This window comes from Alosa alosa, chromosome 4, assembly GCF_017589495.1.
Source record: "Alosa alosa isolate M-15738 ecotype Scorff River chromosome 4, AALO_Geno_1.1, whole genome shotgun sequence".
Lineage (NCBI taxonomy): Eukaryota > Metazoa > Chordata > Actinopteri > Clupeiformes > Clupeidae > Alosa > Alosa alosa.
Genome location: NC_063192.1, coordinates 12,094,382 through 12,114,796, shown reverse-complemented (window position 1 = coordinate 12,114,796; position 20,415 = coordinate 12,094,382). Strand labels below are relative to the sequence as shown.

Here is a 20,415-nt window from a genome sequence, read left to right as displayed (position 1 = left end):
TTCTTTTTTTTTTTTTTTTTTTTTTATTCTGACTCTGTGCATCTGCAAGCAAAGGATTTGCTGCGCTGGCAATTGTTTGTGTGGGAACAAGCCTGTTGCGCTGTTATCCGTGCAGATGCAAAGACTATTTCTGAAGGAGCCTTTGAGATTTTTCTGAAAACGCATGCTTTGGACACAACACTGGGTTTGAACTACTTCATCTTAGTGCATTGCGCAGTGTCTGTGTATTGGGGAAGTATAATAAACCTTACATACCCCAGGATGCCTAAAATACGATTAATGTGGATCCTGTGGTGTGGCAGACTGTGAATACATTTGCACCGCCACATTCTCAGGGAGCCTGAACATCTGCAATGTAAATCAGCAGAGCACAAACATTAATGCTGCCTTGCAGACATCCACATTCCTCGCTGGAATTCTCTCTGATATCTCAGCTGCGTATGCCACATTAAAAGCACGACTGGCACCGAGATTGTAATCAAACAGCACATTCCTGACGGGCCAGACACGTCACCGTGTGTGCCAGTTGCAGAGTGGAAAGAGAAATGTTTAAATTTCAGTGCACATTCTTCCTCCGCCAACCCCCCTGGAGAGATTTAGGACTGATCAGGAATCAGTCCCCCTCGCCTCAGGATTGACACCTTAAGACACGGAGGCCAGAGGAGGCTGCAGACCCGTCCAGATCTCCAGACTGGCTTTGCTGAACAGCGCAGCGACAATTGCGGCAGCTACTATCGGGGAGAAGAGGTGTAATTCACAGCCTTTTTAATGCACAGTGGGCCCCCGACAAGCAGAGAGAGAGCAGCTTAGATGGGTAGATGGGGCAAGGGGGATTTAGGGGTGACCGGGCAGGGTAGGGGTGGGGTGTCTAGTCTACATGGGGGTCCGACAGCTCACTGGCAGGTTAGATGAGGCACAGAGTAAAGGGAGAGAGAGAGAGAGAGAGAATGAAGCAGTCTTGCCTGTGAAGAATGGCAGGCTATGCTAATCCAGCCCTCTGCTGCCCTGCGGCACACTGACGCATGATGATGGCGATTTCTCTCCTCCGTTTCTTTTTCTTCCCGCCTTTTCTTGCTCCTCGCTCTCTCTCTCCAAACAAATGCAGCAGACACACGCCGAGCAAATGAACTAAGTGTGCCATAAATATGACATTTGCATTCAGATAGGAAAAGAGATGACTGCTGAATTAATGCTGTCTGCGGTTCAGCGTTTCTTGACCTTTCTAGCACACACCTAAACACACACACACACACACACACACACACACACACACTTCATTTGCAATTCCAATACGTGTATTTGCCCCTCTCGTCAAAATTGGCCTCTGTTGTTTGACTACCTGCTTTCCCTCAGCAGCTGCCTCTGCTGAAGCGACTTTGACAGTGCTTTTATCCTAGAGCTGTTTGTTGTCATCGTGGTGTATCTCTGATTCAGTTTTTTCTCTTCATCTTGCCTTCTATTGTCTTCTCTCGTCGTGCCAGCACATAGAAGGCTAACGCTGTTTATGTACAGATCTTATAGTCGGCGCCAAATCTCTGCTTCCCATTGTCAACTGGTTGTAATCTGAACGCCGTCACTCGGATCACACACTCAGATCCACAGCATGGCCTCTCTTTGTCTCATTAGCGATACATTATTGCCGGCTCCAGTGAAATTGCGGTACTGCTTGGCCTAATTAAGCAAACGAGAGCGAGGGAAATAGATTTTCCTACAGAAGCGTCGTTTCACACATACAGTAGCTCGGCTCTGTTTTAATTAGTTTCCCGTCAGAGATGGACAGCTTGTGAAAGCGTGACGGAGCGCTGCTGTAAAAACTTCCATGGTGGCGTACGGTGGATCCATACGGTATTAATGAGAGTGAGGGTCGGGGCCTTGCCTCTTTTTAGTTTTCCAGTGGCATGAGTCTGTACATCGCGTTCTGGGCTTAGCTGACGGAAGGCGAAGCCGAGGTTATTTTAGTTAAGCTGCCTGAGTCTGCTGCCTGCCACGTAGACCAGACTCTCGTTGCTTCCCGCTCTCTCTCACTTTCTTTCTTTTTTTTTCTTTCTCTCTCTCTCTCTCTCACTCACTTTCTTTCACTCTCTCTTTCTGGTTAATGGCTTTCAGATTCAGGGCCCAGCTGTCCAAACTCTGCTGCTCTTGACATATCGAAGGCTCACACACCCGCACACAAAGGAAAATCAAATAGCACCAGTTCCTCACTCTCCCTGACAAAACCCAAACGACACAAAAAATGTGGAAACTCAACCTTGCCTCCATACACGGAGATGCAGGACTTTCGGCTAGCTTGTTGGCCTTGTTGGGTCGTTTTTTTTTGGTTTTTTTAAGAGAACGTTTTAAAGGTGTATGCATGTTTTATATGTTCCTTTGCCTCTCCCTCCGCAGCTGCACGAGAGTAGTTACGACGCTGGGAAGGCCCTGCAGCGGCTGGTCAAGAAGCCTGTGCCCAAACTCATCGAGAAGTGTTGGTCAGAGGACGAAGTGGTAAGAAGCCAGAATATTTTTTTCTTTCTTTTGCAGGGTGGTTGGTGGACTAATGATTGGTTTGGAAAGTGTTTGGGTGGAGATGTATGTGTTTGTGTCTGCCCACACCCACACACCTTCATCCAAAACAGTGTGTGTGCATGTAGGTGTCTTCCAGTGCGTTTGTGAGTGTGTGTGCGCGCGCGCGTGTGTGTGTGTGTGTGTTCGTTCTGAACCTCTGCCCAGCAGCCGGCAGCAGTTTGCATTCTGTTCAGACAGGACTCCTCTAGGAGAGCAGGGCAGCTGCATCCTGTTTATGGTCTGCAGAACACATCTTCATCTGAATGATGGACTCTCAGATGACCAGCAAGAAACAAAACACACCAAGTGTTTTGTTTCTTGCTGGTCATATGAGTAAACCTAAATAAAGCTTAAAAAGAAAATAGGGCCAGAAATTATGTGAAAATTGTTTCCTTTTGTGCAATTGGATTTTGAGTGTTATCCAGACTATAGGAACCAAGTTGTTTTCTTTATCCTGTCACAGTGGATCAGACTACAGACTAGTGACAAAAAGGCTGTGAACTCAAGGTCACGGTAAATGCAGGTTCCAAGCCCACCCAAACAGTGCCTCAGAAGTTTGCATTTTATCCCCACCCAGTTACTCATAAAAGGGAATTTGATTTTATTTCTCTTTGAATCAAAAACTGCCAATATTCCACTTGGCCTGCATGTCCTACAGTACTCTGCTCAACCACATGTATTTCAGTTAGAAAATCTTGTTTTGTTGGGCCTTGGCAGATGCTAGTTTCTTTTGTCTGTGATGGTTAGCTATTGAATAGACATGTACATTGAGTTATCAGCAGGGAACAGCACAAATATCGTTCTAATCAACTGCTTGAGTTGAATTGAAATGTGTATGCCGTGTATGTTCCTTGTATGAATCTGCGATATAGTAGGTGGCATCTGGCATGTTGGCATTGCACGTGTCAGATGTTAAGGACTGAACTAGATTTGAGCTCCTCAGCCTCTGTACCGATGTGACAGGCACTTTGGAATAAACAGAACTCCAGGCCTCTCTGTCAGCAGCTAATCGAAACCGATTAAGGCCCCCGTCCTCATGCCCAACTGGTCATTAATTTTGTTTATTTATGGGCGATTGCTGAGGGCAGTCCACCAGCGCTGGCATTGTGATTGGTTGTTCTGTGACATGCTTGTCCCTGCATGCCACCAAATTCCACTGGCCAGGCAGCAGTCATCACACTCTCGTCTTTCGACACGCAGAAACAGGCAGGTCCAGAAAGTTCTGGTTTTATTAATCAGTACACCAGTACAGTACACTACACATTATTTTTTTTGTTTTATTTTTATATGAATGTCAACTAGTAATTTGTATCTCCTTAAAGCAGTAGATCACAGCTGTAGCAGAGAGAGTGGGTGAACTGAAGGCTTCTTTTCCATCAGGTTATATCTCTGATGTAACACTTTGCTCCTTTGAGCAGCTGGAGGTCCTAGTAACACACACACACACACACACACACACACACACACACACACACACACACACCCCGTGCCCAGTCAGTCAGGCCAGGCTGGTATAACCATGGACGGGGTGGCTGGGCCCCTGCTGATCTGATTTCAGCTTGTGCCTTTCCAGCCATGCTGCCTGGAGGGACAGGTGTAAATGTAGCCCTAACCTTCATGCAGAGAGCAGGCCTGCTGCACCTCATTTATTCATCACCCTTCCAACCCCCCACCTCATCCCTCTCGCTCTCTCTCTCTGCCACTTTCTATTCCTTTCCCTTCCTCTCATGCTCTCCCCTCTCTCTCCCTCTCTCTCTCTCTCTCTCTCTCTCTCTCTCCATGCCACAGCATAGACCCCCTCCAGGCCCGTGGTTTCATTATTCCAGCTCTCTTCCTCAACTGCCTTTGGAGATGTGAGCGAAAGAGACAGTGACTGCCTCGGAGATGGCAGCATCATCTCATCTTCAGGGTCACTTGTCGCCCTCCTTCCCAGCCCCCCCCCCCCCCACTCCCACCTCGCCCCCTGCTGCCTCCTACTTCTTTAGCCGGCAGCTATTTGGGCTCTGGTGTGCTTTCAGCCCTTTATATATCGCTCCTTGCTTTTGTTTTACATTTATTTTAGTCACAGCTTCATCTTCACAGACCATTTTATACCAATCACAGCCAGTTGTGAAAGTCAATCTCAGAGTCAATCTGCAGTCATGCTTGACACTTTTGGCAAACTATGATACTTGTATGTTTTTAAATGGTCACAATAGGAAATCATTTATTTTAACATATATATATACACGTACAAGAAACACTTGTACATGCATTCTTTGCTATCCTACAAATATGTAAATGGGATGTTCATACTGTATATTCGCACACATGCTTTCCCATTTCATCAGACTGGCAGAGCATTCTAGAATGTTCTGCGCGTGGCTCCTTGTTGTGGCCAGGTGTGGAATCTGCTGCGTGCGCCACCACATGGCCCAGCCTGTGGAAGACGAGCCCAGCTTGTGCGTCTGCGCATGGCAGCTCAGCTCAGTCCTCTCAAGCCCCCCAGTGGTCAGCACGGTGCGCTGCAGCTCTATCTGATTTATTTTCCTGCCCACCCAAAAAAAACACTCCACCCACCCACAGTCCACCGCCACCCCTCCCACACCCCACCCCCTCCAGCGAGGGAACAGCAGGGAGGGGGCCGCACAACACCAGTCGAGCGGATCGGAACATTCCAACATCAAAATCCCCCTCGCAAATCCGAGAGGTGGGTGGTTTAAAAGAGCTCTGGGCCTTGGAGACGTGCAGCCACCCACCCACTTCAAAGTTGATTTAGTCTTTTATATCTCCCCTTCAACTGTCATCAAGTGCAACCGTTCAAAATCGTCTTTTGGTTGTATTTTCTTCATATACAAATCGGCATTGGTTTTGCAACCCATATTAAAAGAAGAAAAGACAAGCAAACAAGCAAAGCAGTGGCAGCATAGGGGCTTTTTGTATAGCAATCAGACTGTGGTGGCTCCTCAGTTGTGTGCTTTTTCAAAAGAATAATAAAGTGAAAAGGATTTCCTGTCACCTTTTGAGAGGGTTGGTGAGGGGAAACTGCGGTTCATCGCATACCGTTACATGTTTTTTTGGGCGGTTGAGGCCGTTTGAGAGGCGAAAAAGAAAGAAAGGAGAAAAAAAAAAGCGGCACTTGAAAGAGTTTGTCGTCAGCTCGACTTGCGGACTGCACCCAGCAGTCGTGCTCATCAATAAGTCATGTGTGCCTGCGTGGCTATGGAGCGCTCTTGCGTGTGTGTTACTTAATGTGTGTGTAATGTGCAACAGCGAAGACGTGGCTGTCTGTGTGGTGTACTCGTCTGTGGTCGGCCGAGGTTGAAGTGTGTCATTACCGAGCCGCTAACCTCCCCATACACACCACCCCACCACCCTCATGTCTGTTCTTGTTTGTTTCTCCAACCCTGGCGGATGTGTGTAATATCTCTCTCCTCTCTCTCTCTCTCTCTCTCTCTCTCTCTCTCTCTGGCCAGTTCTCCTCAGGAAATGGCAGGTCAGGTTTAAAAAAGAGGTCAAGTGCACTGATTCCACAATCTCAGTCCCAGTCGAGATATTTAAAGGGGAGAAAGATTGAGCAAGCAGTGTGTTTGTGTTTGTGTGTGTTGAGTGGACTCTGGGGGTTGTGATCTCGTTGACACCATCTCTCATGTCCCCCGCCTGTGTGATCTCAACCAGTTCTGCAGCTTTTAACAATTACCGCTTGAGCAGGAAGTGTGCGTTCATCATCACAATGGACCTTTTTGAGCCTTCTCTCTTGCCCTACGCTCCCTGTTACAATAGCACTCTGTTCAGCAGCCGGGGGAAGAAGGAGAGAGAGAGAGAGAGAGAGAGAGAGAGAGAGAGAGAGAGAGAGAGAGAGAGAGAGAGAGAGAGAGAGAGAGAGAGAGAGAGAGAGAGAGAGAGAGAGAGAGAGAGAGAGAGAGAGAGAGAGAAAAAATCAGGGGAAAGAGCCAGCTCTCTGGAACAATTTCTGACAGAGAGAAGCCTGTTGTTTCTGCAGCGTGCCTGCTGGTTTGGTAGCACTGTTGCCACCTCCCCCCCCAACACTACCCACGCTCCCCCACCCCTCTCCGCCTCGCTCTGCTCCGCTTGCTCAGCCCCTCCCGCTCCGGCCCCCATCGCCTAGCAACGGAGAGCTGGAGCCTTGCTGGCAGGGGCCGAGCGATCGGGAGAGCAGATTGGTGGATGATTTATTAGCTGGGCTCGTGGAGCAGTGAGCTCAGGCAGCTGAAATGGAGCCTTAAACTGGAGCCGACATGCAGCCAGGCAGGCAGGCAGGCAGGGAGGGATGGAGGGATGGAGGGAGGGAGGGAGGGAGGGGAAAAGACAGAAGAAGGGAGGGAAGGCACGGAGGAGGGAGGGGAAAAAGAGACCGAGCCTGCCGAGCAGATAGGCAGGCAGTGTAAATATTACAGTAGGGGGAACGTAATTAGCGTGACATAATCAGGGCACTAACACGGCCCGCGCTAGCAGGTGTAATTGATTTTGGTCCCAGCGGTGCGGAAAGGAGACCCCCACATTATGAGAACTTCTTCAGCTTGTCCAGTGATGCGAAAGATGTGTGTTTTTAAGTGTGACTTATCAAATCAGCACTGCATAACCGCAGATAGTGTGTATGCGTATGCGTGTGTGTGTGTGTATATGTCTATTATATACTTCAGGTGAGGATGTAGTGTAGAGAGCATTTTAACATTGTAGGTAATAGTGTTCTAGCTGTGTGTTGTGCAGCTCTGTGGTGCTGACTCTGTGTTGGGGCAGTGTGTGATGGCCCTGCTGGAGTGTGTGTCAGTGATGTGAGCGGGGCAGTGGTGTTTCCTGTGGTCAGCTCTGGTTTCCCCTGCTGGCCGGCTCCCACCAAGTAGGGGGACCCGTGGGTCAGGGAGCCGCCGCGTTTGGGACTCCGCTGCCAAGAGGCGGTCAACCCCACTGGTCAGACGGAGAGTTGACCGATCCTCTAGGGCCAACGGTCAAACTCACAAACACGCTCGAGTTCTCTTGGAGCACTCTCCCTCACAGACAGACACAGAATCTGGTTGAAGGTTTAGTGGCCTGGTGCATGTTATATGCCATTTGAAAAGGTTATATGAGTAAAGGTTCTACTTTAATCATGCAAATAGTATATGTATGTCGTTTTTGTTTTTGTTTTTTTAATCCTGTCAATGATCGCAGTCTCTACAGTCTGATGCACTAGATATTCTTCAGCTCATAGGCCGTTCAAAATCGAACCATTTGACGACTTGTGATCTTGAGTGCCTTTCATCCTCTCCACTCGGTGGCAGCTGGCCACTGGGGTCGAGCGTGAGGCTGATGGACGCTGTTTTCATGGAGACGGCTGAGGGACGCTGTTTTCATGGAGACGGCTCCATCTGCTGGCTCAGCCGCCTTACCTCCCAGCCACAGAAAACCCAACTCTGTGTGTGTGTCTGTGCTGCTCATCTGGAGCTCTGTTTCTCTGCCCTAGACACGTTGTTTAGAGCCGTGACCCAGTATCACTGTGAGAACAGCAACTGAGTGATGTGCAGTGTTGAGGCGGTGTTACAAGCATGTTCAAACCCCCCTGGGCAATTTAGCCTGAAATTTGCCGTATTAGGTTTTTAATTTGCTGTGATTTACGTGATCTCTTTGAAGTGGAAATCTTGTTAAAAGTGCTGAACCAAATGGAGGCAGAATAAAAAGGAAGAGGAAACCCTCCCCCCCCCCCCCCTTTCTCTCTTTCTTTTTCTCTCTGCTCTCGCTCACCACGCTTACCACAGATTGTTCCTTTAAAAAGCCATTTGTAAACAGTCGGCTGGTTACATAAGCGGTACATACTGTATGCGCTAGAGGGGGGTTGGTGGCTCCGTGTAGGCCGAGAGTGTGTCTACGTGTGTGTGTGTGGAGAGAGGAGGGGGACTCCATGTCTGGTTTTGTATCTTGCTTGTCTCCGATGCGCGAGTCCAAGATATCTCTGAGCGGAGAATTTTCCCTGCCTTTCCTCCCTCTGAGCTTGTACGGTTGTTGGAATAGATGATGTTGTAGTGGATACCGAAAACATTAAGTTCAAATGACAACAGAAAAAAAAAAGTAACAAAAAAATAAAAAAATTACAGACTGCTGTTATTTATTTGTCCATGGTAGGCAAACTACCAGAGAATATTAGGGGCTGATGTCTTGAAAATGTGGTGCTGTGTGTGTTTACACGAGACATTTAAATCCAGCGCTTGGTGCACATGCTCAGTTAGACCTCCCTGGAGTGCAATTGTGGAGCGTGAGTGTGTGTTTCGTCAGAGGCACACGCTGGAAACCATGCTCCACTCCGCTCCGCTCCACTCCGCCTTTTGCACTGTGCCCTCGACCAGAGGCTCTCTAGCAGAAAGATCACATGTAAAGCCTTCCCCTTTGTAGTGGAGGAGCAGAGAGTGACAAGCTATTTCTTGCTTGTTAAAAAAAACACACACGCAGAAACACAAAAACAAGCAAAGCCGTACATTTTCTGGGAGACTTTTGTGTGGATTTGCTCTACGATTTTGCCCTCTTCTTTGCCCTCCCTTCGGAGGCCAGCTGGTAGCTTTCTGGGGCTGTGCCCCCGCCGGACTTTGCCTGCCTTGTTGCCGGAGTTAGTTCTACAGGGAGCGATTGCTGAGATTGCCGAGGAGCGGAGCGGGGGCTTGCCGCTGGAACAAGAAAGTAAATCAGTCGCTCGTCTGCTTCGCTGCCTGTGAATGTTTCCAGCCTTCACCCTCCGCTACTCTTGAAGGGATTGAAAGGCGTTGTGTTTTTACATGTGGTAAACGTTCTTTTTTTCCACCCTTGCCTCTTTCTCTTCCGGAATATCTGTGTGTTTTTGGTGTTGTATTTTTCTCCTCTCAAATGAGTTTTACTTGTGGAAGTTAGGTAACTGAATATTTTATGTTTATGGCAGTTTGTATTGCTGTTCTGTCGTTCTCCTGTTGTTGTAGCCAGAGGTTTCTGTTTTGGTAACGTTTAGTTTTGGGTTATATTTTTTAAGTATGTTGAAGCAGAAAGATATTTTTAGTAGTTCAAGCAGGATTTTAAGCTGGTGCTGATGTCTGCATGTGGTCTGTGTGTGTGTGTGTGTGAGAGAGAGAGATCAAGTGAGTGAGTGTAAGAGAGGGGACAGCTGAACGGCGAAATGTCTGCGTGCTTCTGTGGAAGTTGCTGAAGTTTTTCAGTTGTTGGCTTTGAACTTGGTGTGCCGCGCCACTCTCTGATATGCATATCTGCTCCCGTTGAACTTCCATTTCACGCTAAACTGCCATTATGTGTGGCCTCGGTGCCGGGGCCGTTTGATCTCCCCTTAGATTCCTGCTTTTGTTGTCATTTCCTCTGCAGTTTGTCCGTCTGGGTAGCCCTGAGTATTGTGCTGTGTTGGGCTTGTGTTGTGTTGTGTTGTGCTGGTGCTGTGCTCTTTTGCTTTCCAGCTCCAAGGCTTAAAAACGATTGGAGCGCGGAGGTTTTCAGATTAGCATCAAAACGTTTGTTTTTCTTCCCTCGCACAGTGGTTATCGGTGCGGTGTAGTTAGAGGTGCTGACATAGTGTAACTTGATTTCTCTGTACTGCTACTGATATTTTTGTTATTTTTCAGTTGCTGTTTTCGCCTAATTCGTTTTTGTTTTTGTCACTTTCTCCACAGAAACGGTTCATTAAAGGACTGAGACAGTACGGCAAAAACTTCTTCAGGATTCGGAAAGACCTACTTCCCAACAAGGAAACGGTAAGCATTTTTCCCCCTCATTAGAAAAATGTTTATGACTTCTTCTCCCGTTCCACCAAGAGACATTCATTCATTTTCTTTGGCCTTTTCTTTTTCCATTTTTATTTGAGCTGGCAGGGTGGTTGTCCATATCAGAATTTCAGCAAGTGTGCATTTGTCAGTTTTGATGTTTTTAAAATATTTTTGGATTATTTGTTTGTCACTTTAGTTATAGTTTTTCATTCTTTTATGTAGCATGTCAAAGTAAGACATTATGCACTAGTGTGTGATACACGCATGGAGAGAGATGACACATGCACACACACACACACACACACACACACAAAAAGGGGAGGGGGAAGCAAAGCACATTTCATCATGCATCACATTTATCAGTTTGTCTGCAGGTCAGATCCCTGAAGGCTTATTCATGAACATTGTGATTCTCTACTAAACACCAGAGCTGTAATTTTTTTCTGCTCACGGAAAAAAAGCCCCACTCTGCAAATGCCCCATAACATGTCCCAGAGCACATGTTAGTACAGATATTTAAAAGCTAAAAGACATTCATTAGCTCCACAACAACCGCAGATGGGTAGAGTAAAACTAATATATTTACAATTAAATATTAACATGGCAGCTGTGTTTCTTAGCAGACTTTACATTGCAATATATGTGCAAACAAAAGTTGTCAAGAAAATGGGACACTGTTCTCAGCTGCAATTTTGACATTTAATTTTTACCTAAGGGACAAGGAGTGACATGACTTTAGGAATGAGAGTGGTTTGTCATTTGAAGTAACAGTAATTACTCGTTTGGACTTTATGCAAGCTAGTTATTCATTATTAGGTTTCACTAAGTAGCCTGCTACCAAGGTAAAAAAGGAAAACCCCAGTTGTGTTTAATTTTAGAAGAGTGGTATTAAATAATGTAGGTTTTCACTCACTCACTTTCCTTTTATATTCCTTTCCTACATTTAAGTTTCTGAGATATTTCCACTGTCCTGGAAATGTCTGAAAAGGATTTGACTGCGAACCTAACTCTTTCTTCAGCTTTGTCTAGTTTAGGTTTTTCCTGTTTTTATCACCTGTCAAAGCTGAATGTACACACGTAACTTGTTGAAAGGGATCGTTTTTCAGTCTGGTGTTAGGTGGGCCGTGTGTGTAATCTGGGTAGGGGAGTAGATCTACCTGATCTTGTCTGGTGTGCAACAGCCATTAAATTAGTTTGACAGCATACCTGAGACTCGCTTTACAGCTGTCTGTTCAGATCAATCCTGTCAAGTTTGGCAGTGAACCACCTCGTGTCTCCACTGTGCAGCTAATGCACTGCTGTTGTGGTTCAACACAAAGCTTAGACTATTTCCTCATCGCACTTGCAGAAAGGAAAGGAAGAAAGAATATCTGTCGGTTTTGTAGTGGTGTAGAGATTACATGGATCCTGTTATGCCTTTGCTGGATGCTGTAATGTCTGGTGGGAAGTTCATACAGGCACAGGCTTGTGATTCACTAGTTTTTGCTCTGTCTATTACAAGCTGCAATAAGGGTGTAAATACTCCTCTGACGAAAATGACAGTCTTTGAAGTGGCTGAAATCTGCCCCCCAACCCCCGCAAACCCTTTGACGGCCTATAAAAAGAGATTCCTTGTTGGCAGATTAGAGCAGGCTAATACTTGTCAAGCAAGTGTAAATATGTGCCCTCTCCTGCAGTAACCCATGCTTCACACTGGGGTGATTTATCAGATCAGGAGCCTAGCGTTTTTCTTGCCCTTGTCACTAATCAATAATATTGATTAGTAAGTATATTATACTTTTGGAGAGAAATGCAAACAGATAAAGGGGACAAACACTAGTCAAGTAGCAAACATCGACTTTGGGGTGGCCGATTGCTGACACACAAGAAGGGCGGGGGTGGTAAATACACACAAACACACGCACAGAAAAACATGCATTTTTAAGGTCAGCACTATGCACAGATCGGCCTCAATATCCTGTTGGGTTCATTGAAACATGTGCAGTCAGTGAAAGCCTCGTTATGAGGTGCATGCTCTGTGGCATATTGATTCGGTGGAAAGATAAGTCGATAAAGAAAATCTCTCCTGACGGTGGGAGGAGGAAGGTGGGTTTGCGAGGGAGGGAGGGTGGCTGGATGGATGGCTGGAGAGAAGAAATTGAGAGTAGGTGTCTCTATCGCTTGGAACACAATGCCCGAGATCATTTCATTTATTTTTTCCATGGCAGACGTTGACTCACGCACTCACACTGGGCCTCTCACAAGTAGCGATGTGTGTTAATGATCACAGAACAACTGTTCAAACTGCACCTACATGAAATACACGGGATCAGGCTAGGCACCAACAATGATTAACCAGGAAGTGTTTGCACAGTCAAATGAAAGCTGTTACTAAACCGTTCAGGCCAGGCCTGAAGCAAGTAAGCACAGTAGTTGACCTTCAGCCAGAACTCTGCCTTGTTTTTTCCCTCATAACAGCTTCACCTTATGCACAATTAATTTTGAAGGATCGGTATAACGCCTTAGATGTTGACACTCCCTGTGGGTTTCTTGCGCAATCTGTGGATTTAGCAGAAAGCCTGCAATTAGTATAATCAGAAAGAGACATCAGGTTTGAAAAAGCTCTTTTGTAATAATCAGATCTTCTCAGAAGTGCTAACATGAGGCATTGTCACAATGAAGCAGTTGTGTTGACATCTTAGTATGCCACAAGTTGATCTGTGATTTTGAAGAAATCCCCTTTTCATCAGTCATCAGCATTCCCTTCTCAAATGTTCCTCCCTCCTCAAGATTCCATTTCATGAGCGCTCATCTCCCAAAATGCGATATTGTGTGTCAGGTGTCTGCCTAATCAAATCTCGCGTTCTCAGAGAACTCTCGAGGTGATTTGGATGGGGCCCTGGGACTTGGGAGAGCAGCCATCGATGTGCTCAGAGTGAGGCTCTGTAATGTTATTCAGCCTGGAGGGTCCGTCTGCTTTACAGGAAAGTAATGGACCTTCACACTCCACCCTTCACCCACCCGCCTTCCACCCACCTCTTCCCCCTCCGACTCGGTGTCCCTGCCATGAGAGCAGTGAAGATTCATTTCATTGAGCTGCCTGCAGAAAACAAGCTGCTCTTCAAACATAACAGAGAGAGAGAGAGAGAGAGAGAGAGAGAGAGAGAGAGAGAGAGAGAGAGACGGGCGGGCAGACAAGGAGGGTGAGCGAAGTGAGAATGATGGGAAGGAAGAGTAGAGCACAAGGCTATAGTCTCAAGTGGAGAAAAATTAAAGGTTCGGCTCAATACGCACAGAAAAGAAGAAGAAAAGCTGTTTTTCTCTGCTGCTTTTTTAAAGCCACTCTGTCTCGGTTGCTCGAATTTGGAAATGGTGTTGTGTCCAGGAGTCATTTCTGCCTTCCAGTGCCAGTCTTTGTCCCTGGAGGGACCGCTTGACTGTCATCCATAGCCCGTTACTCCCATTCCCCTCGACTCATTCATTCGTGCCTGTGATTTATCTGCTATGCGCATTTGGTTGGATTTCGGATGAAGAGAACGAAAGATTAAATTTTATTTGTTCTCGTCCCATCAGCCGTTCTCTTGCTCCACATAAATATACATTTGCTGTTGCCCTGATCGTTTGCCAGGGCCGACTTCCCGGCGCTGTAGTTGTCTTTGCCACAGGTCCAGGCTATGATACAAGTGTTGCGTTAAGTGGAGAGAGAGGATGGAGGAGGTCATAAAGAACACTTCCCGGGATAGTGGCCAAGGCCAAAGACGGCCGTGCTACAGCACTGTCTCCCTCCCCTGTGCCTGTTGCCTCTCTCTCCTTCCCTCCCTCCATCTCTTCCTCTCTCTATCTCCATCTCCCTTTCTCTATCCCTCTCTCTACAGCCCTCTCTCCCCCTCATTTCATTTCAGAGCAGCAGAAGTGCCCACCACTGAATAAACACAGCGTGCTCCACTAGCTCTGAGGAATGCTTTATATAAAGCCAACTAAAGGGGGAAGCGGGGAGAGCAGAGGGTGTGTCGCCAGGCCGACTCGCGCTGGCTCTCTCCCGGCCACCATTTCCTGCACTTGAAAGACGACGTCACGGAAGAATTTGAGCTGCACTCCTCTCTCTCTCTCTCTCTCTCTCTCTCTCTCTCTCTCTCTCTCTCTCTCTCTCTCTCTCTCTTTCCTCTCACTCTCTCTCTTTCCCTCTCTCACTCTGGAGCCGTTTCTCGACAAGTATGTAACATGCTGAGTCCACAGATTGCAGATAATCCCCTCTGGAGGTTGTGTTTTTTCCCTGTCTGCTCAACCCTTTGGTGGGGAAGAGAAGGTTTACACGTCTTTATGATGGCTTGCGACAAGCCTCCATTTTAGAGCAGTTAAGAGCTTCAACAGCACCAAGTATGCTAAAAGGTGACGCGATAATTGTGTTGGTTCATTATATTGCTGTGGTTTGTGCCAGCACTGGGTGTTTCTTGTAGGGGGGGGTTTGTTTTTGTTTTCTCCTTTTTTGTCCTCTCTGATAAATCATCTCCAAACAAAGCCATTGCAGATAATGAGATGTAATCAGAGGATAATCAGAGCACTCTTGTATGTGTAACTGTAGCTGGAAACTAGGTGAACTTGAAGCTTTAATCCATTAACAATAACACAAGGCATGCATCCACAGATGGCAGCACTCCTCTCATCCAGCCATGCTTCTGGCAGTGGATATTAGCTACCCGCCTGCTGTTTGGGGCAAGAGGACACGTTCTTAATTGGTTTTCATGCAGTCATGAGGTATTCAATCAGCACTGGTAGCAGAAGAAGAAATATGGTGAATGCAGGAGAGAGAATATGAGTGTACAAGTGTTCATGCATGCGGCAGGGGGCAAGGCACAGCCAGGTGGTTTCGGTGCGATGGAGAGAAAAAGCAAGGGAGAGGGAGGGTGAAATAAAAATCCTATCTAGTGGAGGCGAGAGCTGTGAAAGCAGCAGCAGCTCCCGAGTGGCGCTCTCTGGCAGTTGCTAAGAGGTAAGAGCGTTGCAGAGGATACGATGGCAGTGGAGCGGCCCCTTGGATCACCCATCAACCTTCGCTCATCCGCTCCCCCCCCCCGGTCTCCCTCGCTCCCCTGGGCCTTGCGATTCGAAAGCTGATATGGGGTGGGTGGGCTGGGCAGCACGATGACTGAGAGTGTTGCTGGATCAACCTTGCAGCAGATGTCTGATCACGGTGCTGTTCGGAGGGGGGACAAATGTCCGATCGAATTGACAAAGAGGCTATCAGCACGCCAGCGCTTGGGCCCCGGAGACGCACCAACCAACGTGCCGGGGCCACTGCTCGGGCACTAATTAAAACGGCTAGAGAGGACCAGAGGCGCTGCGGGTAGGACGGCAGCTGTCCGCAGCTGACATGACGGCGCACTTGTTTGGGTAAATGGCCGGCTTGTTTATGGAAACACTGAGAATGTCATTAGTGGAGTTAATGTGGTTACAAGCACAGCAGGGGCAACATGGAGGACATCTTAACATTTATATTTTGTTGTCTAGTTTTGAAGTATTTTTCTATGTTTTTATTCAGCCAACATTTTCTTTTTTTTTTAATCAATTCAACAGATGTAAAAATCCTGTTTTGCAAACATGCATTTTTTGTGTGCGTTGTGCTTTGTTTTTCCCTACTGTATTTATTCCTCTGTCATTGTAACGTTACTTTGGGTACAAAGCCTAGAGCTTGTACAAGTTGATCTATTGGATTAGCACAGCAGACCCCCAGTGAAAGTCTCTGTAGCAGTGCAGTCTGCCCACGCTGGCAAATTCGCTTACAGCAGGCAAAACACGAGTGCTGATTCTCTTGCCGGTGCATCTTTGACCTGTGAAAGCAGAGTCCATTCAGTCTCTCCCCACCGAGAGCTCTCTGCACAGCGGGGATCTGCTGTCTATTTAACATCCTTTCACTGGCTGCCTCACCAGCCAAGGCCATTGTGGCGTACAGTCATCTCACCCCACTCGCTCCATCTCTCTCTCTCTCTCTCTCTCTCTCTCTCCCCCTCGCCCTCTGTTTCTTTCTCTTTCTCTCTCTCTCAAAAAGCCACAGAAGTGGGTATCTGCGTGGCTGCCATTCACCATGTTCGGCTCAGCTTTTCATTTGTTGACCTTGGAGCAAGGTTACTGTAACAGCAGTCAGTGCCTGGAGACTTGTGCTGCCATTGCCATTTTCATAGTCGGATGGCAGCAGAACACATCTGTGGTATATTTACTGTCAATAGACACCAGTTGACAGCGGAAGTGCTGAAGGGCCTGAATGAGATATTAACCTTCAGTTTACAGACTTGCTCCACATGTAATAGTCTTTTCACCACATGGAGCTTCTCAAACTACTGTTTTGTAATTTTAATCTTGCACATATTTGTATTTAGTTTCTCAGCACTGTGTTCACAGAGCATTAATGTAATCTAACCCAATTTTCATCTTATTATATTAAATATTTTTTTAAATATTAAAAATTGTGGATGCTAAACAAAGATACATTAATATCCATTCATATTTTGATTGAACTTAAAAAGTAATATAATACAAAATTGGAAAATGAAAACAGAGGATTGATGTAACAATTTGGATTCATTGCACCCTCTGATGTGATGCCCAGTGCCCCCTATTGGTAAGGTGGCCTAATAAAAAGCACAACACGTACACTTATATAATACCATAATTTATGTATGCATTTTAATAATTTAAGCGGGATGAAAATCAGATGTAATATACTTTGGAAAACTGTCTCTGAGCTCTTTCACATTGACCTTGCATTTTCTTTTCATATGGAATGCTTCCATCGCTTATATAGAATAGATGTGCAGAACAGAATTCATCTATCGTTATTTGAATTATGTAACACCTTATATATATATATATATATATATATATATATATATATATATATATATATATATATATATATATATATATATATGGAGTTTGGTTCCAAAACACTATATCCACCATTTTAATGAATTTTCATGAATATTTTTATTTTCCATTTTTTTATGTTTTCAAAGTAATTTTAGTAGAACTGTAATTGGGTATCATTTGATTGATATTTTCTCAGTCAAAAGACACAACTGCAATTTGAGTGATATTAGATGAAGTACACAATTAAATAGCCTGACTTTTTAAGGTTTTAAAAAAGAGATCTAGCGTTTTGGAACCAAACTCCAAACTTCATATATATGACACCCAACATTAAAAATACAGGCGAGCTTCGAGGCATCATCTATTATTAGCTAAACACCAAATCATTAAACTGCAGTCGAAAGGCAAGCTATTTTTTTTTTTGCTCTTAGCTGTTTACTCCTGAAGCTAAAATCACCAGCAATCATCTCCCCTCTTCCTCCTGGTCTCCAGTCAAAATGGCCCCAGTGTGTTTGTCGGCGGGAAAGGGAACGCCCCGGCCTGGCTCAGCTAATTGATGTTTACAGCTTCATATCAGCTCACTCACACCCAGTGACCACATGACCCCTATGCCCTGAATGCCCTCAACATACATTCTCTTTCACATCCCTGAAACCAAACCGTCTTACACAACTAAAGTTGCAGAGTTTGCTCAAACCTCAGGTTTGTTAGTTCATTACTTGTTACTTGTGGTCTGTCTCACTCCTTCCGTTCAGTCACACACAACCCCCACCCCCCCGCCTTTGCAGACTTCCCTGGTCTCTCGCACTCTTCTGCCATTGCCAGTTGCAGTCTTAACCGTTTGGCTCCCTGTCAAAGCAGGGGCCTTTTGTGGCTTCCTCGCAAATCTGCCAGGAAAAACAGAAACCATCTGTTCAAGCCTGGGCCTAAGAGCGGATGAGTATGTAAATATGCAAGTTAAACCTTCGCACCCTGTCTTTTACTCTGACAAACGCTCACAAATACATACACGCAGACACGTACACACACACACACACACACACACACACACACACACACACACAGAGCAGCCCAAAGAGTCAAGGGTCTGTCTCGTCCTTGGTTTCAAGAAAATATAAGAATGGAGGGGAGGGAAAAAAGAAAAGGAAATGCTCAGAGCCGTCAGAAAACATTACACACACGGCGGCGCACCCACCCCGACACCCACATCACTGCACCCGCCCTGACACCCACATCACTGCACATCCGCAGTTTTCTGGAGGCAAGTGGAGGGTGGGGGAGCACAATGCACTGAGTGCAGTGATATGAGGTAAAGCCTATTCCTGGTTGGATAATCCACCCCCCAACCCCCCTAGAAATATCCTGCAGATGGAAAGCTTGCTAAAATGTCTTATAATACCAGGCTTATGTTGTCACAATCTCATGTTTTCGCGAACATGGTGTTCTTAGAGCTTTAAGGAGGGAGGGGGAGAGTGAAGTAATGCCACCGGCGACCAGAAATTGGATTTATTTACAATTGTGATGGAACTACTCTGATTTAACTTCAACTTGTGGGTGCTGTGAGTAGGAACAAGGGAAGCTCAATTGTGATGGAACTACTCTGATTTAACTTTAACTTGTGGGTGCTGTGAGTAGGAACAAGGGAAGCTCAATTTCACAACTGATCCTAGAAAAAAGCTTAACTGATGGGGTATGAATTTACTCAGTTTTCTGTTGGGAAGAGCAGTTTTCTTTGGAGCGTAAAATGGACACCCATACCAGGGACTTATTTGTGTGTCACTCTTAAAACATCAACAGTTGATCAGTTATACAGACCTCAAAACTGATTTCTACAGCAGATATATGTCCTTACTAAATTTGCTGTGTGTTATCTTAATTATACACATGTAAAATGCTGTACACTCAGCATATTTAATTCCTAAATTCTAATATCATGTAAGTGCCTTAGGATTGTGTTAAAGCAGCATTTTAATTTATCAATGCCTCACCTAAACCTCTCCCACTTCATGCTAAAAGGCAGCTAGTTTGGTTGTCGTTGGGCTACAGTCCACAAGTCTGGAAGGTCACCTGTTTGTTTAATCTGAACAAGCAATTTGTGGCAGATTTTGCTTTAATGTAGTATTTTTTTAAAACTAAGCAAGTCGCCAACATTCACTATTAGTCCGCTAAATGTCAAACGTGAATGTTTTCAGATGTTATGTAGATTGTAGCAAGGTAATGGACAAGAAATCTATGATGTGTGACGTGTATTTCAGTAAATAAAAAGAATACAGTTCAACACATCAAAGTGGAGGACATTTTTCTCAATCCCTCACCCCCTACTTCAGTCACTCCTGTCAACACAGAAAAAGGAATAACATCAATAAAAAAAACACCCTTCACATCTCTCATTCGTCATACAGACATCCTCTTTGAGGAGGCGCTGACATTTTGATGTCACTAAAAGTTAGATGTCTCATTGTTGTTGTTTTTTTATTATTTATTCATACATGTATTTTTCTTCCCCCGTATCATTTTCGGGGTTTTTTAAGACATCACTCTGAGGATGCAGAAGAGATCTGTCCTGACACTCCGACAGCTTGCCCGGGTGATTCACACTGTCAATCTGTCCGTCTCGGTCGCCCTGCTCTCGGCACGAGCTCATCTTCAGTCAGCATGCCGGGGCGGCAGGGCTCGGCGGAGTACGCTTCCTCCTGCTGCTCGCATCCATTATTCCGCAGCCTTCAGCAGGATGCCTCCTCCTTGCACAAGACTAACGACCGCCACCGCCGCCTTTGTACGTCTCTGACTTCACGGAGATGGCAGCGAGAGAGGGAGGAGGGAGGGAGGGGGGGAGAGAGAGAGAGAAGGAAAGGGAGCGAGAAAAAGCTGTACAAAGCCAGGCCAGAAAAACCTTGAATGCCAGAAAGGGTGGGGTGGTGGCGACGCTTGCGGAAAAGAAGAAAGATGGGAAGAGAAAAGAGCAAGAGAGGAGCGCGAGAGAGAGCGAGCGAAAAAGGAGGGTGCGCGGGAAAGGGAATGTGCTGCAGCTTAACATCACCTCTCCACGCTTTAGCTCAAATCATATTGCCTCTCCCATCTTCCCCTTGCGAGGCTTGAAAGGGGATTTTCTGAAGGTCTCCGACAGTCAGTCATCGCCCGCGGAAATTTGTCATCACCACAGATGATCCCCCTGAAAACATTTCATCTGGCTCCTCATCCGCTCTTGCACTCTCATACACACACGTACACACACACACGTACACACACACACATACACACCCAGATTGTACAGCACAGCCAACTCGCATTAGACATGAGATTTGCACTCCCTATGTGT

At 46.1% G+C, this 20,415-nt stretch overlaps 1 protein-coding gene across 1 annotated transcript in view; it reads left to right on the top strand.

Moving 5' to 3' along the window:
* rerea (arginine-glutamic acid dipeptide (RE) repeats a) overlaps positions 1-20,415 on the top strand; it is a 126,408-nt gene that overhangs the window by 90,262 nt on the left and 15,731 nt on the right. Inside the window, 2 exon segments of the mRNA XM_048241607.1 lie at positions 2,386-2,484; positions 10,161-10,241. Coding sequence (XP_048097564.1) covers positions 2,386-2,484; positions 10,161-10,241 — 180 coding nt within the window.